Source organism: Cyprinus carpio, chromosome A21 (genome assembly GCF_018340385.1).
Source record: "Cyprinus carpio isolate SPL01 chromosome A21, ASM1834038v1, whole genome shotgun sequence".
In the NCBI taxonomy this organism is placed as follows: domain Eukaryota; kingdom Metazoa; phylum Chordata; class Actinopteri; order Cypriniformes; family Cyprinidae; genus Cyprinus; species Cyprinus carpio.
Window position 1 is genome coordinate 19,966,069 of NC_056592.1, and position 15,971 is coordinate 19,982,039.

Sequence of the window (15,971 nt, forward strand, 5' to 3'; positions counted from 1 at the left end):
AGCCGCAAACTACAGAGGACCATTTATGTCCTCTATTATCACTATTATCACTGCATCCTTCCCCTGGAAATTTGGTGCCTTTACACGCTTCTTTTTGGTTAAAATCGTCGTTCATTTAAACAGTAACACAGAGTCCGCTCTGAATGTTTTGAGGCAAGTACTTACTCTGCTGATGGAGAAAAGTCTTCACTTATGTCAAGTTGTCTAAGTAGTCTCTACCACACTTTTACCTTGAAACTCTCTCACTAACACCATTTGCTACCTTAACAACAGCTGCCAGCCCTGCTAGCAAATTTAGCAATCTGAACAAGTTCTCCCTGAGGAATTCATATCATTCTTTTCCCTCTTTGTTCTCGCAGAGGCTTGCCAGTCGACTAGCACACCCAGGGCCCTTACTCTGCTTGAGCGATTTTGGCAGGTTATAACTTTGAAAGGTGAAAGAGTACAGCCCTAGACAGGGCCAGCTGTCTCTCATTGCTGTTTCCTTTCCAAAATGAATGTAATGTTAATTATTTCACCAACCAAAGCCAGAACAGGCTTTATTGAAAAACTAATAGCTTTTCAATATTAATAAGCAGACCCCAGGAGCCTTTGTAACTCAGAAGAAAGCTGTTTTTCTAGTCTCTTTCTTTCTATGGTCACTTTGAATGACATTAATGATGTTAGGGTAATTATTCGCGTCTCTTTAGGGTTAAGTCTGTCGTTTTGAACTGAACATGAGTTTATTATTCCGTGCCTTTGTTCAGAAAGCCATTATCTGGCCCATTCTGCTCTCTTTTTCTCAGATTCATCAGCATTTTTTAATGAAATCTTGATATTAAAGGAAGCAATATATAAGCCTCCTGGTAGAAGTCTCTGTTAGGTGCACCTGGACTATTACCAATGCAATATACTGTAGCGTATGCATCAAAGAAGATATTAATACCCCTTTTGCTTGCCCTCTTTTCTTTGGTATTACCACTTGCTATGGGAACCACAGCTACAACACGGAGGTAAGGTGATTCTGGAACGACTTGAAACTAGGACACAGATTTTTGCTCATCTATCAATCCCTGCAAGAGGACCACTGCAGTGAATGTTTGCAGCACTTCCAACACCTTCTCTTAGTAACCCTCTTTAATGCTCATTTCACATGCTTTCTGATTTGAAGTGGAAGACACAGACTATTCAATTCATTAAAAGTAAAAAGCTTTTTAGACTTGACATTGCAGTCAGACATTCAAAAGGAAGTGCAGTGAGGTGGTTATATTAACTTTAATTCTTTGCTCAGCTATAAATAAAGCACATCTTAGTACTCTAAAAAATGTCAATCTCTGTTTTGTAGCAGTAGCAAGTGCCTGTGAACCCACGCATCTTGCAGATCAACACCAATGTCACATATTTCTTTTTAAGTCATGTTTACTCTGGAATATGTGGCATTGGATTGATTTTATCCACCAGTAATGGACTGGATCTGCACAGCCATTAACGAAGAGTTTACATTTGCATGTGATTGTTGATTTCAAGGAGGTAATTCTGCTGCATGATCATTTGATTCAGGTAGCACATAATCATTATTTTATTTATCTGTGGGCTTTTAAAACCTTAGTTGTGTTAATGCACCTAATACATTTGAATTACATCATTGCAATTACATACATTTTGCCACAACAATCTTAACAGCTAAAAATATGTATTTTTACATTTACAATCAAGGTAACCTTGTGCAGAAACAAGCATGTTTTAACCCTCTGTTGTTCACGTGGTGGTCAAAAATGGGGTTTTATGGTACATAAGTTATATTTATGGAATATATTGGTCCATTAAACTGTTAAATGCTTTGATGCACAGACTTAAGTTTCCCAAAACAAGTTTTACTCTAAAACTGCAAGAAATTCAGCCATGAATTTAAACAAGTTGTGTTCCAAATTTGAGGTTGATATCTAAAAATAATTAGCTTTTAGTAAGATTTTGTTTGACCGCAGTACCAAACTTTTCCACTTGATGAAATTAATTTTCCATTTGTTTCCATTGCAGTCAATTTTGATCGAGAAGAACGCAAGTGTGACTGTTTTTTAATCAGGACAATTTAACCTTTTCAAATCATGTCCATTATTTGTATTTATTTATTGTATGTATTATATTATTTGTATGTATTTATTTACTTCAAGTGCTCTGTCCTTCATATAAAAATAAAGTGTTACTGATTATTTTTTCAGACAATGTATCAATTCAATTCAATTATGTCTCATTTTACTTACACCACTGATGATTTATATATATATATATATATATATATATATATATATACAGTACACACACACACACACACACACACACACACACACATTTTATATTTACATTTTATACACTAGTGTGAGATTGGGAAAAGAGTTGTTCAGGAAAGTGGTTTTCAAAATCCTTTTGTACACTTTACCTTGAAAAGAAATTACATAAAACATGGAAAAAAAGAAAGACATAGGAATGTGAAGGAGTATGTTGGAAATAAATTACTCTGGTATGGACATGAATATATAATGACCAGGATGCTAGAGAAATATTTGCTCATATAGTGACTAACAGTAACACTCTCTGTGTGCGCAGGATTACGACCACAGCCGCCTGCATGATGGACTTGCGCAGATACCCGCTTGATGAGCAGAACTGCACGCTGGAAATCGAGAGCTGTGAGTGTCCCATGAGACATTTTTCTTTCTTTCTCTGCATAATTTTTTCATATTCATATGACATAAATGCATTCTATATAGTGCTTTTTTTCTTCTTACAGATTTTGTTATATTGCATCCTTTTGCTTCAATGATTCAAATTACTTTCCCCACCTCATTCTGCACTCCATAGCCCATAATGACAAAAGAAAGTCCCAGGTTTGTGATAACCTTGCAAATTGCAAAAGAGAGAGAGAGAGAAAAAAAAGAAATATCACATTGCATAAGTATTCATACCCTTAACTCAGTACTTAGCTGAAGCACCTGCAGCAGCGTTTAAAGTCTTTTGCGTGTATAATAGGACAAGCTTTGCACACCTCGATAATAAGGGAGTTTTCTGTCATTATTCCCTGCAGATCCTCTCAAGCTCTGTCAAGTTGAAGGGGGACTGTTGGTGGACAGAAATTTTCAGATCTCTTCAGAGATGTTTGATTGGGTTTAATTTTGGGCTCTGGCCGGGCCACTCAAGAAAAGAGTTGACACTAAGCCACTTGCATTATCTTGGCTGTTTGAGATCAGTTAGAGATCCAGAGTGTTCTTCGCCAAGTTTTCTGTATTTTGCAGTGTTCAACTTTCCCTGACAATGACCAGTACCCCAGGGCCTGCCTCTAAAAAAAAAACACATTTCTAAAACGTTTCTCACAGTTTAAAAGTTATTTAGATGCTTTTTTTGCAAATTCCAAGGGGCCTTCCATGTGTCTTCTCTGAGAACATACTTTCGTCTGGCCACTCTGTTATTAAGTGGAATAATGGAGTGATGGTTGTTCGGTTCTTGGTCAGCAGGGGTCCAGCCTTTGGAAGATGTCTTGGTTTTTCCAAAGCTCTTCCATTTAAAAGATATGAAGGCCACTCTGCTCTTGGAAATCTTTAATGCAGTAGGTTTTTGTACCCTTCCCCAGATCTGTGCCTCAGTCTCTGAGCTCTGCAGGGCTGTTCCTTTGACTTGGTGTTTGCTCTGATATGCATTTTCATCTTTTTGACCTTGAATAGACAGGTGTGTGCCTTTCAAGTCTAAAAATCTGAATTTGCAGCAGATTAATTAGCTCCTGTCAAAGTGTAGAAACATCTCAAAGATGATCCCCTTTTCACAAAATTTCACAAAATTTCAAGAATCATAACAATGTTTTTTTTTTTTTTTCAATAAATTTGCAAAGTAATCTCAAATCTAATTTTTGCTTCAAAAAATATGGGTTATGAGTTGTAGATTTATGTGAAAAAAAGTAAGTGTTCTAGCATGAAGTTGCAGCTTACTAAAATGTCAAAAAATGGGGTTTGGATATTTTCACAAGGCACAGTATTCATAGTATTTTCTGGAGAGGATGACTTTAATTTCCATGACATGTTGAGGCAGGTTTGACATCAGTGATATCAAATGTCAATGGCTTTTGCGTGCATTGTAACTGACTGCTATACTCCAAGTCTGAAGTTTGCTGAAGTATCAACATATCCTCTGAATTGAGGTGGGAGAGGTGTAGCATTTAGGAAAGGGATAAAAGGTTACAACAACATTGTTTCCCTCATGAGAATCAGCTATGATCAGTGCTTTTAAAGAATATCATCAGAGATGCACAAATTTTTCAGTCTGGTTCTCATCAGAGCACCTAGAGATTTGGTTTGGTGCTCAGAGTGTGACCCATAAAATATAACTATAAAAAATAAAATAATTAATAAAAGCAATAATAGTATTATTTCACTTTATTTAATTTTAAAAATTAAATTATAACCAAAATAATTAATATTTGTAATTTATTATATTATAAATAAATATTTATAACACTATTATATTTTAAAATAAAAAGCGAGTATTAAATAAAAATACAATTACTTTATGGCACACTTAAAAAGTACAGTGCTAATACTTACATTTTCATTTTCTGTTCTTTCTCTCTTTCTTTTTTGAATTCATTTTCATAATTTTTAAACTTGTCGGCATGTAATTATATGCGCTGTCGGTTTTAGCATTGCCAAGTGAAGCGAGTCAGTGAATGAAATGTCATAGTTTTGCATTTTGCTCTGAAACTGGCAGCGCATAACCTAGATTTATGCTTTCAGTTGGAATGGAAATCTTATACAGTATTAAACTTAGTTGAATTGGTTTAAATTTTATTTTTCTAATAGAAGTTTTTCAGTTAATTTTGGGGATCTTTTTTTGAGTGATGCTTTTTTATCATGTGGGGTTTCTCAGGGATCCATTCTGGCTCCCATTCATTTTTCATATACATGCGCCCTCTTGGTTCTGTCTTCATTAAGTTTGGTCTGTCATTCCATCGTTATGCTGAGGACGCCCAACTTTATCTCAATTTAAAATGAAATACAGACGGTCTGGACACTCTCATGGCCTGATGTCAGATGTAAAGGATTGGTTGTCTCTAAACGTTCTGAATTTTAATGAGAGTAAAACAGAAATAATTTTTTTTGGACCTTCAGATTCAAATCATAGTCTCAACATACAGTAAATCTTGGTGGGCTGTCTTCTTGTGTGAAGACATCTGTGAAAAATCTGGGTGTCATCTTTGATGAGTCTCTGAAATTTGATAAGCAGATAAACTTTGATAAACTTTGATAAGCATGGTAAAATCATGCTTTTTTCAGTTGCGGATGCCATCAAAAGTAAAGTAATTTATCTCCTTCAAAAAACTTTTTGAAAAAGTATTCCATGCCTTTATATCTTCCAGGCTGGATTACTGTAATTCTCTTTATGTTGGGACTAGCCGATCAGCTCTGTCCTTATTGCAGTTAGTTCAGAATGCAGCAGCCAGACTGCTTACTGGTTCTCGAAAACGGGACCACATCACTCCAATTTTACAATCTCTTCTTTGGTTGCCAGTGTGCCACATTTTAAAATACTACTTACAGTATACTGTATAAATCTTTAAATGGTAAAGCTCCATCTTACCTTTCTGCCCTATTGATCAAGCATTTTCCAACCAGATCACTTCGGTCATCCAACCAGAGACTGTTGGTTATTCCTAGGTGTGTAGAGGTGACTGTGCCTTCTCTGTAGTTGCCTCCGGTCTCTGGAAGGACTTACCCATCACAATCAGACTTGTTCCCTCTGTATCGGTTTTTAAGTCTAGCTTAAAAACTTATTTGTTCGGTAAGGCTTACAATCTGTATTAATGCATTCCTTCCTTATGCTTTTATTGCTATTTTATTGTCTTTTGTCAATTTTTTAAGTAAATATGTTTTGGGGGGTTTTATTTTGTCTATTGCTGTAAAGCACATTGGACAGCCATGGGTTGTAAATAATGGTGCTATATAAATAAAATTGCCATTAGTTGATCTGAAATGGTGATTGTGCATTAACAGCTGTCAGCTGTCGATATGCAAATGAGTGATCTGAATTTATTTACCCAGCACATTTTTTATTTTGGTTGTGCATGCTCACCTGCGCACCACTTATGTCCATCCCTGAATATCATTCCCTGATTGTACAATTGTCCTCTAACAGACAAGGTAAGAATATAAAGATACAAATATTATATTTCAAACAAATCAGCTGCAGTGACCATTTTGATTTGGAATCATGACCAATTCAGATTGATTTTGTTTTTTCTAGCAGAAACACAAGAGAGGTTTCAGAGAGCACATTGTGCGTGTAGAGAGAGCCAGCCGTACTCCACTATTACCTTAATTAGGATGACCTTCATCTCCATAAAGCCAGGAGATAAAGACAGCCAGTCAGCATTCGTGCTACACAGCGCCATGAGCAGAGAAGGCCTAATCAAATCTAATTGCCACTGTATATGTGGTGTACGCTGGGAAGGAGCGGAAATCCAGCAGGAATCCTCCAGCGTCTGCAGTTACTTACGGCCCACTGGCTGCTGCCATTAAAGCAGAGAGACGGAAAGCTAAGAGCTTGAGGAGATCAGGAGAGGGCACGTGTGTACACTTGCTAATTGTGCTCTTGTGAACCCCAACACATTGGCTGCATTGAAGCTTAATCCTAAAACAGTGACATTCCTTGTTGTCGGTGGTTTCTCAGCTATTTTTTTTTTTTTTTTTCCTGCAAGTGTTTTAATTGTGAAATAGCATTCTGTATTGACATCCGTATTGACGTCCTGTCAGAAAGCATAATGTGTCTATAACCTCAAATCCCCTGGGAGTCCCATGAACTTTCATCTTATTGGTTTTGCTGTTTTTTTTTTTTTTTCAAGATCTGTCCAAGTTTCACTTTCTTTCAAGCAAACTCCGCAGAGGATTGTGAGAACACGGTGTGTGCTGAGAGCACCAGCTGTACTCCACCTATCCACCTTTTTCCTCAACGCGGAAGTGAGCCTATGGGTGAGACTTCCGTTTCATTAGACGCTATAGGTAAAAAACGAGGAGAATAACAACATGCAGTAAACGGTAAAACTGTTTGCCGTACAAACCAGTGTGTTCTTAATTAAGATAACAGATTAAAATAATATGATAGGACACATCAATTGTCAATATCAAGCAGCAAAACAAACTGTTTTGTACATCTAAAAAAAGGTGGACGCAAATGAGACAAAGCTAGACCCATAGAAATTACAAATGGCAGTGCCCATATTTACGTCAGGAAAAAGGTGGATAGCAATGCCAAGGTCATGGGTTCATTTCCCAGGGAGCACATATTGATGAATGTGTATACTGAATGAACTGTAAGTCTCGTTACAAAAATGGTTAGTGGGGTCAGATGGCCAGGCCATCCTCTGAAGGGACTCCCGCAATCTATTCATGCAAAACACACATAAGATGCACTGAGCAAGCTGGATCATACTAGCTGGTGCTACGCAACTTAATCAATACATCAATACATTTTTGAGTTTTTCACTTGCACTGAATAAAAAAATGTCTCTGCTTTCTTATAATGTATTTTATTATGATTCTACTCCCAGTCATTGTCAAGATATCATCATTTAAAGGGTGTCATTAAAACTTTAAAAATTCTCTACAGAGTTCAAACAGCTTTCCTGAATTAAATTATTATTGTTGGAATTTCATAACAAAATTGTTGAGTTTTTTAAAGTAGAGACTTAAAAATTCCAAGTTATAAAGTTATGCAAGCTATACCTATTTGTAACCTATTTGTTTTTCCACAAACGGCTCATTGTAACATTCGAATTATGATGATAACATGTACCACATATAATCAACGAGAGTTTTAGCACTTATCTTTATTTTGTGTGGTTTTTTTTTTTTTTCAGTATTTATTACTTTTGTAAGAACAGGAATCCAGAGGTGTGACTTTCATTAAGTCTTTATTTATTTATTTACCTTACTTTATTTATTTATCTTTTTCTGAATAACTGCTGCTTAACAGCATATAAACATGCAACAAACTGTGACTGACAGCTTTATATTTTGGAGAAATGGTCTATATTTGTTAAAGCAGGCAGTTGTTGACCAGATTTCATGCTGATAGTAAAAAGTCTAGCCATGGTAGATCATGTGGCCAGTGGATTGATGGCAGTCCTGGTACACTGTGGCTGTAGTGCATTCAAGATGAAACTCACACAAAGAAAGACTTTCTGACAGCTGTGAAGAAGTTAAGATCAGGTGTGCCTGACCACGCGCTGTCAGTCGTGTCGTGCTGTCACGAGGCTGTCATTGAGCTCAGACGTGGGCCTGTGGGGTGGGATGACATTGATTTGACGGGAGGCAGATGCACCACTCTTGTTCAACTGTATGGGGAAGGCATTGTGCTTGTGTTACAGCAACAGCTGTGTAACATCTAACTTTTCCTTAAAACACACATGGATGGAAATCTAGGCACCTCACGATTCTGTTTAAATTCAGATACCAATCCAATACCATTCAGATTAAAATCCAATACCATTCCGATTCCTGATGCAGCTCTTATTTTTTTTTTTTTTTTTTAGTAAAGGCACTCAAATGCAGATCTTTGTCAAGTTTAGCTGATTTTTTGGCAAACTGCTAGTAAATTTCACAAATACAAAGACATGTCAAATAACACACTGATTTAAATGTGAAATTATGAAGTAAAAATAAAATAAAATAAAATAATAAAAAGTATACTTCAAGTGGTAACACTTTAGTTTAGGGGCTAGTTAACTATTAACTAGTTGCTTATTAGCGTGTGTCACAGTGATGGACGTTTGGTTGTGTTTCTGTCTGTTCCTGAAGTTCTCCTGCCTTGTTTAGTTCCATTGCCCTAGTCTCTGTTCAGTCCTGAGTTCTTTCTATGGTTATGATTTGCAGCAGTTACTCATTTATTAGTCTCCTTATTTATACTCCCTGTTCTGTTCAGTCGTTTCTGGTTAGTTTTGCTTTACCGTTGTGTGTGCTACATTTGCTCCTGCGATTCTCCTGTGTGTATTCCTTGTGGATTTAATATTAAAATACTATTTTTTGGATAATACTCCTTTGTGCGCTTTAAATAGCACAACAGCATACTGGCTGTTTATTAGTACTTATAAAGCACATATTAATGTCTTATTCTGCATGAGCATATTTTAGACTCACTTTGAGGGCAAATCAAATAACATCTTCTGTCTTCCAATCATCTGTCCAAATTTCTCGGTTTAACTTTATTTAAATTATTATTATTATTATTATATATTTTTTTGGGTTAACTACTAATGAATTAACAAAAATCTCTTTCTTTCTTTCTTTCTTTCTTTCTTTCTTTCTTTCTTTCTTTTTCTATTATCTGTTAATTTTATTGGCTTATGGATAATTTGACAGGACACATACTCTATTATTATATATAGACATAATTATTCAGTGCATGGATGCAAAAATAATATTTAAATACTAAACTATACATTTGATGTTAGGTTCATATAAAACTTACAGGTTATACTTGCAGTATAAATACTATTAACGTAGTAGTTACTAAGTGTATACTTAGTGTACTTTCCTAAAGGGGGAAAATTTTTTAGTACATAACTAGTAAACTAACAGCATAACCTGTATAATTCTGTGTGAATAAATATGTTCACTTTAAATATAATTCATGACAATGAACATCGGTCGGTTGTTTACTATAAGATGATGAATAAAGGAGATTCAGCCATCTTGTTGGCTGTTAAACTTACCTGCAGGCTTTATCTTATGGAAAGTGCATCTCTTGGCAGTGTAATTGGCACTGCAGACGTGCCCTCCATGTTTAGTCATGACAAGGGACTTATTTGTTACCGATGCTGTTTAGTCTTTTTTTGAGATTTCACTCCATTCGTGAATCCTGAAATGAGATTCTTTAAGTTCTTCAAGATTTCCTATGGCGATGTATGTTCATGTGAAACAAGATGTAGGACAGGACTTGATTTTGTCCATAAGGAACTGATTTGATCATTGCTGTTTTCTAATTGCTGCGATCTTGTGAGTGACAGGTTGCCCACCTGCACACATCACTGGAGAAGAGATGTCACTGCTAAGGGGAAGGGTTGTTAATATTTACTATTAAAGATTATGAGGAAACATAACAAAAGAGTCAATTTTGACTTTAATGCTTATTTATGAGATTAATGACACTGAACAAGGACAAGTACAATATGAAAGAAAAGGTATTATGGCATGAAAGTGCATGAAAAAAGTGCAATCACACTGTCAATTGCTGAAGAAAGGAAAATAAAAGAAAAGAAAAAAATAGAAAAGAAAAGAAGCACAGCACCTGAAACTGCTGACATGACTATCTCATGAATATTTAATAAGGCAGGCATTGGGACAATTTATGATTGATTGTGTAGCTAAGCAACTGATACCTTGTTAACTCAACTATATAACAGCAGACCCTGAATCTTCAGCATCTGGGAATTTTTCTTTCAAGTCTTTAAACTGAAAAATATATAATTTCCCAATATATTAACAAAGCTTTGCTCATTTCATTTTACACGGGAACAGTGTTGGGAAGGTTACCTTGGAAATGTGATAGGTTACAGATTACAAGTTACCCTATTTAAAATGTAAGTAGTGTAACTATTTCAGTTACTTTATTACGTTTGATTACTTTTCTAAAATTCTAAAGTTGTCAACTGTTAATTATTTCTATAATTTTGAAGAAGGATGTGTTGAAGTCAGGGTTATACTCAAAAATGATTACTGTGATTATTTCAGAATCCTTCTTCACTTGAATTAAGATTAACAGACCGTGTTCTCAATTTTTTTCACAGTAACTGTAACAGATTACAGTTACATTTATTTTGTATTTAAATTACGTAATTTAGTTACATGTAACTAGTTCCTCCCCAACACTGCGTGGGAATTCAGGGGACATCACCTCAGAAGGGCATGAACTGCATCATAATTACTGTAAACAGGAACCCAAAAGTTGCAGCGTACACATTTTTCCTTCAAGTGTAATTGGACGTGTGAGGTGCTAGTATAAACAGTGCAGTTGTTTGCAAAACATACTGTAGGTCACGATAAATAGATGGCCGGGCTTACGCTTTCTGTGTTTCCAGGAATTTCAGTGCAGCTCCTACTTCATCACAGCCCACCAAACCCACCCCCCGTTTTAGCTGTTGGCTGCTCTGTCTATGTCTTGAGAAAATGTCATGCATGGAGAAATGAACTGTGACTTGGCCCTTAGGAGAGCTGCAAAACGAATATCTGCCATGATGTATAACCAGACTAAATGTAACTCTAATAAAGGTACAGTAACAAATTAGCAGCTGCACAAATGCATTCATCTACTCACTAGGTCAGAATGCAGAAACTGTGACTGAATGTCAATGCTGAGACCTCCAGTGATGCACAATCCATGGTCAACCACAGAACAGCAATGGCCTAATAGTACTTAAGTGACATTCATAAAACATAAATAAATATATGTGCTTCAATCCCATTAGACCAAGGGTGCCCAGTCCTTCTCCTGGAGGAAATTAGTGCTTGTGATGACGTTTCTGTAACACCATATTGCACGTTTCACGACAAAGTTAAATGTCTAGTGAATGCGCTTAAACGTGCGTTCAAAAAATTTTATTGCTTTGCTTCAGGCACTTACTAGAGTGTTTTTATTACATTGTTTAGTCATGTATAGCAGCGGTTCAGAATTCCAATGTCCGGTGAGTGTCGCTAAAAGATTAATGCTCTATTGTGTTGGAAAATAACAAACCCCCTCCACCAAACACAACCCTAAACCTAAGTATCAGTTTTCAAATTCACAGCATGTTAAGCATTTTGAAGTCATGACATAATATTGCGCAAGGAATTGTGTGAAAATCTGGTTTTCTTAATGGACACTCTGGCCCTGTAAACCATACTTTGTGTGAAAAGGAATAAAAGGTCAAAGTTGTACTGCCTCTAGTGTTCATTTCAACTGGGAACTGCAGCGATTCGTACATATAGGTACGTCATAATAAAGATAAGTCATTTCTTATTTTGTTGCTGAATCAACCATCTGTGTGTGTGTGTGTGTGTGTGTGTAAGTGTGTGTGTGTGACCCTGGAACACAAAACCAATCTTAAAGGGGTCATGAAATGAGAAACCAAATTTGCCTTGATCTTTTGGAATATAAGAGGTCTTTGTACCATTAAAACGTCCTGCAAGTTTCATAGCTTAAGACATCCTACCCATTATAAACGAGCCATTTATTTAATCAAGCTCTAAATACACCTCGTTCTGGATCCATGGTAAGAAGTGACGTCACGGTGCGAAGTGACGTTCCAACCATTTGCATATGACCGCCTCCAGCACAAGACAACTAAGCTCATTTCGTATCGTTGTCGCGCCGCGCGCCTCACAAGTGTTCAGTCGACGGACAGCGAGTGGGTCTGTGTACAGGAAAATTACAATGCCACGCAGTATGGCGTTATTTCCCTGTCAAATGTCGAGAGCGCATTATTGTAGCGCGAAAGTACATTAATATAATGTGCGAGCGCGAATCTCTGCTCGCGCGCGAATAACTGGGCGCGCGCTCTCAGATACACGTTGCTCTTGTAAGAATTTTCTCTGGGCTCGCTCAGAGAGTATGCCTGCACTTAAACCGTGTTCAGTGCAATCGCAAATCTCTCCTCTTCGCTTAAAGTAAGCGTGTATGTGCTTAGACTGTGCTCCGTGCGTTCGCGCATGGCCAAGCACTCTTCCCTTCGAATTCTTTCTCTTTGCTCTTGGCATAAACGCTGTAAAAACGGCAACAACCAATCAGAAATAGGCTTCAACGACTGACCAATGAAAACGCGACATCGTACATGGAATCACCCGCTACTAAACAGTTACGCTCAATCCGCAAATGTTCTGGCTGGGGGTGTTAATAATTGATCCATAGGCACTGTCGTTAGCCAATCATAACAGTGGGCGTTAACACTGAACTCTTAAAGGGGAAACAACCCAAAAACAGACTATTTGAATCAAAGGATGAGAAACAGGGTGGGAAAATGTCATAATTCACCACATTTTAAAAGTTTTTTTTTTTAAAAAAACTATAGTAATACTATAATTGCACCTAGGGGACCATAATAATAAAATAAAAAAAACCCATGTCATGACCCCTTTAAGTGTCAATTTTTAAAAATTAAGATTTATACATAATCTGAATAAATAATCTTTCAATTGATGTGTGGTTTGTTAGGAGGACAATATTTGTCTGAGATACAACTATTTGAAAATCTGGAATCTGAGGGTGCAAAAAAAAATCTAAATATTGAGAAAATCGCCTTTAAAGTTGTTCAAATGAAGTTCTTAGCAATGCATATTACTGATCAAAAATTAAGTTTTGTTATATTTAAAGTTGGTTTTTTTATAATTTTTTTCATGGAACATGATCTTTACTTAATATCCTAATGATTTTTGGCATAAAAGAAAATTTGATAATTTTGACCTATACAATGTATTTTTGGCTATTGCTACAAATATACCCCAGAGACTTAAGATGGGTTTTATGGTCCAGGGTCACACATATATATCTTAATCAAGAAAAATTATAAAAATTTGTATTATAAGGTAGTATAAATACCATTATGCATTGCAGGCTAAACTGAAATTAACTTGAAATTTAATATAATTGGCATGTGCTCAGTGGCCTTTATAGATGTTAAAGAGTTTTGGGTTGAGGGATCGATATATAGTGTGTGAAGTGTCATTGTGCCAAGCACTGATCGTTACTCTTACTCTGATGGCAAACCAGCAGCACTGACGCCAGACAAGAGACAGACAGGTTAAGCTCCTCATTGAGAACTGCTGCCTCTCTGTTCATTTGTGCTTGTCTGCCTAGGCTTCAGCTTAATTGGAGACAACATTGGTAGAGAACATCCCGGCATACTCATCTCATTACAAACTTTCTTGTTGTCAAGTTTGATATAACTGTATCAAGCACCAGAAATAGAGATAACATGCGTGCATGGTTGCATATTATTCTGTTAAGGATTATTTTGGAGAAATTTAGCATTGGAGGAAGTGTTATTATGGATTATGAACTTTTCTTTTGTCTTCATGGTCTAGTGGTTAGAGAGTTTGACTCCTAACCCTAAGGTTGTGGGTTCGAGTCTCGGGGCGGCAATACCACGACTGAGGTGTCCTTGAGCAAGGCACCGAACCCCAATAAATGGCTGCCCACTGCACCGGGTGTGTGTTCAGGGTGTGTGTGTGTGTTCACTGCTTTGTGTGTGTACTTTGGATGGGTTAAAAGCAGAGCACGAATTCTGAGTATGGGTCACCATACTTGGCTGTATGTCATTTCACTGATGTTTTTATCAGCTGTTTGGACTCTTATTCTGACGGCACCCATTCACTGCAGAGCATCCATTGATGAGACACTGATGCAATGCTACATTTCTCCAAACCTGATGAAGAAACAAACTCATGAACAAATTTTAGGAATTTTTTCATTTTTGGGTCAACTATTCCTTTAAGTCTTATAGAAGTGAACAGTCATCATACATGTACTGTATGCAATTTTTACCATGTTCATTATTTTTACTGGTCACACTTTAGTTTAGGGATCAGTTCTCACTATTGACCATAACAATTGTCTCAATAAATTCCTAATTTGCTGTTTATTAATAGTTAGTAGGTAGTTGTTAAGTTTAGGTATGGGGTTGATTAAGGGATCTAAAATATGCTCATGCAGAATAAAACATTAATACGTGCTTTATAAGTAATAATAAACAGCAAATATCCTAGTAATATGCATGCTAATCAGCAACTAGTTAATAGTGAGAATTGGTACCTAAAGTGTTACCTTAATAATAATAACAATTCAATAAATATTGTAAAAGTTAAGGAATAAAATTTTATGTTGGATTTAAGTTTTTACAGATTGAAAATCTTGGTCTGAGAAAATAAATGAGGAAGGCATGATAAAAAGTTTCCAAGACTATTTTAATTATGTGACCAAAAGAAGAAGAAGAAAAAAAAGTTAAAAATTGGCCAGATTTTTAACTTAACACAATGTTATGCTTTAAAATAATCAATATTTGTAATCAGGCCTCAAATTAAATCTTATGCTTGTTTAGCCATGCTTATTAATAAAATGAATTGCACATGAAAGTCATAAGAAGAAAGTAGCTGCAGAGCGTCCAGGTTGATTTTAAAGTAATATTTTTTTTTATACAAAATATATTTTACAAATAGGGAATGGGAATAGCATGTCTTTTCCATAGAAGTGACTTAACATAGTGTTTGACTTTTATTTTACTTTTGATGGCCTAATCTGGTTTTCGTATATTACTCAAATTTTCTGCACTGCCGGAGCACAGCACACAGAGCCGGCAAGCCGTCAGAAGCAATTCTGGCACTGCATATCTCCTCTGCCGTATAAAGAAGTTTACTCGTAAAAAGTCTTGTTTTGACTCAGATTCTCCTGCGCTGTGTTTGTGCAGAGTTAAGGAGATGATACACCATGTGTGAGTTTAGGGACGCTTTTAATTGCACACTAGAAATAGGATTAAAGAAGCTTTGAACCGTCTGGATCAAGCATTTCTATAGAGGCACACATGCACTGCTGGAGACATCCATAGATTTGTTTTTCTTTCTTGTTGAATGTGCTACCAGGCGATTCCATAATATGCACATGCATAAGAACTGGAAGATATATAACTAGAGGGCCTTTTGCCCCTCAAGTCCCACCTCGACACTCGGGGGAGAGTTTTTATCTTTCTTTCATTCTTTTATCTTTTTTTTCTTATTAAGGGCAGTTCAGACACTATTGAAGTGCATCCTAACTGCAGGTTATTTATTTTTTAATCCTTATTAATTTCCATAATGCTTTAATGTAAGGCAGTTTTCAGAACGTTTGTCCTCATGCACACATGAGATATTTAAGCAAATTTCACAGCATGACTGTTTACGAGTCATGAAATAAGAAAGAGTCAGAGACACTGTTCTAAACATTTGGTAAGC

The 15,971-nt window shown here is 36.3% G+C and overlaps 1 protein-coding gene across 2 annotated transcripts in view; it reads left to right on the forward strand.

Annotated features, from left to right (window-relative positions):
- LOC109086806 (gamma-aminobutyric acid receptor subunit beta-2-like) overlaps window positions 1–15,971 on the forward strand; it is an 87,964-nt gene that overhangs the window by 47,033 nt on the left and 24,960 nt on the right. For both annotated transcript variants that reach the window (XM_042711224.1, XM_042711225.1), the window contains exon 5: window positions 2,584–2,666. In XM_042711224.1, the coding sequence (XP_042567158.1) occupies window positions 2,584–2,666 (83 nt within the window). The remainder of the gene's footprint in view (window positions 1–2,583; window positions 2,667–15,971) is intronic.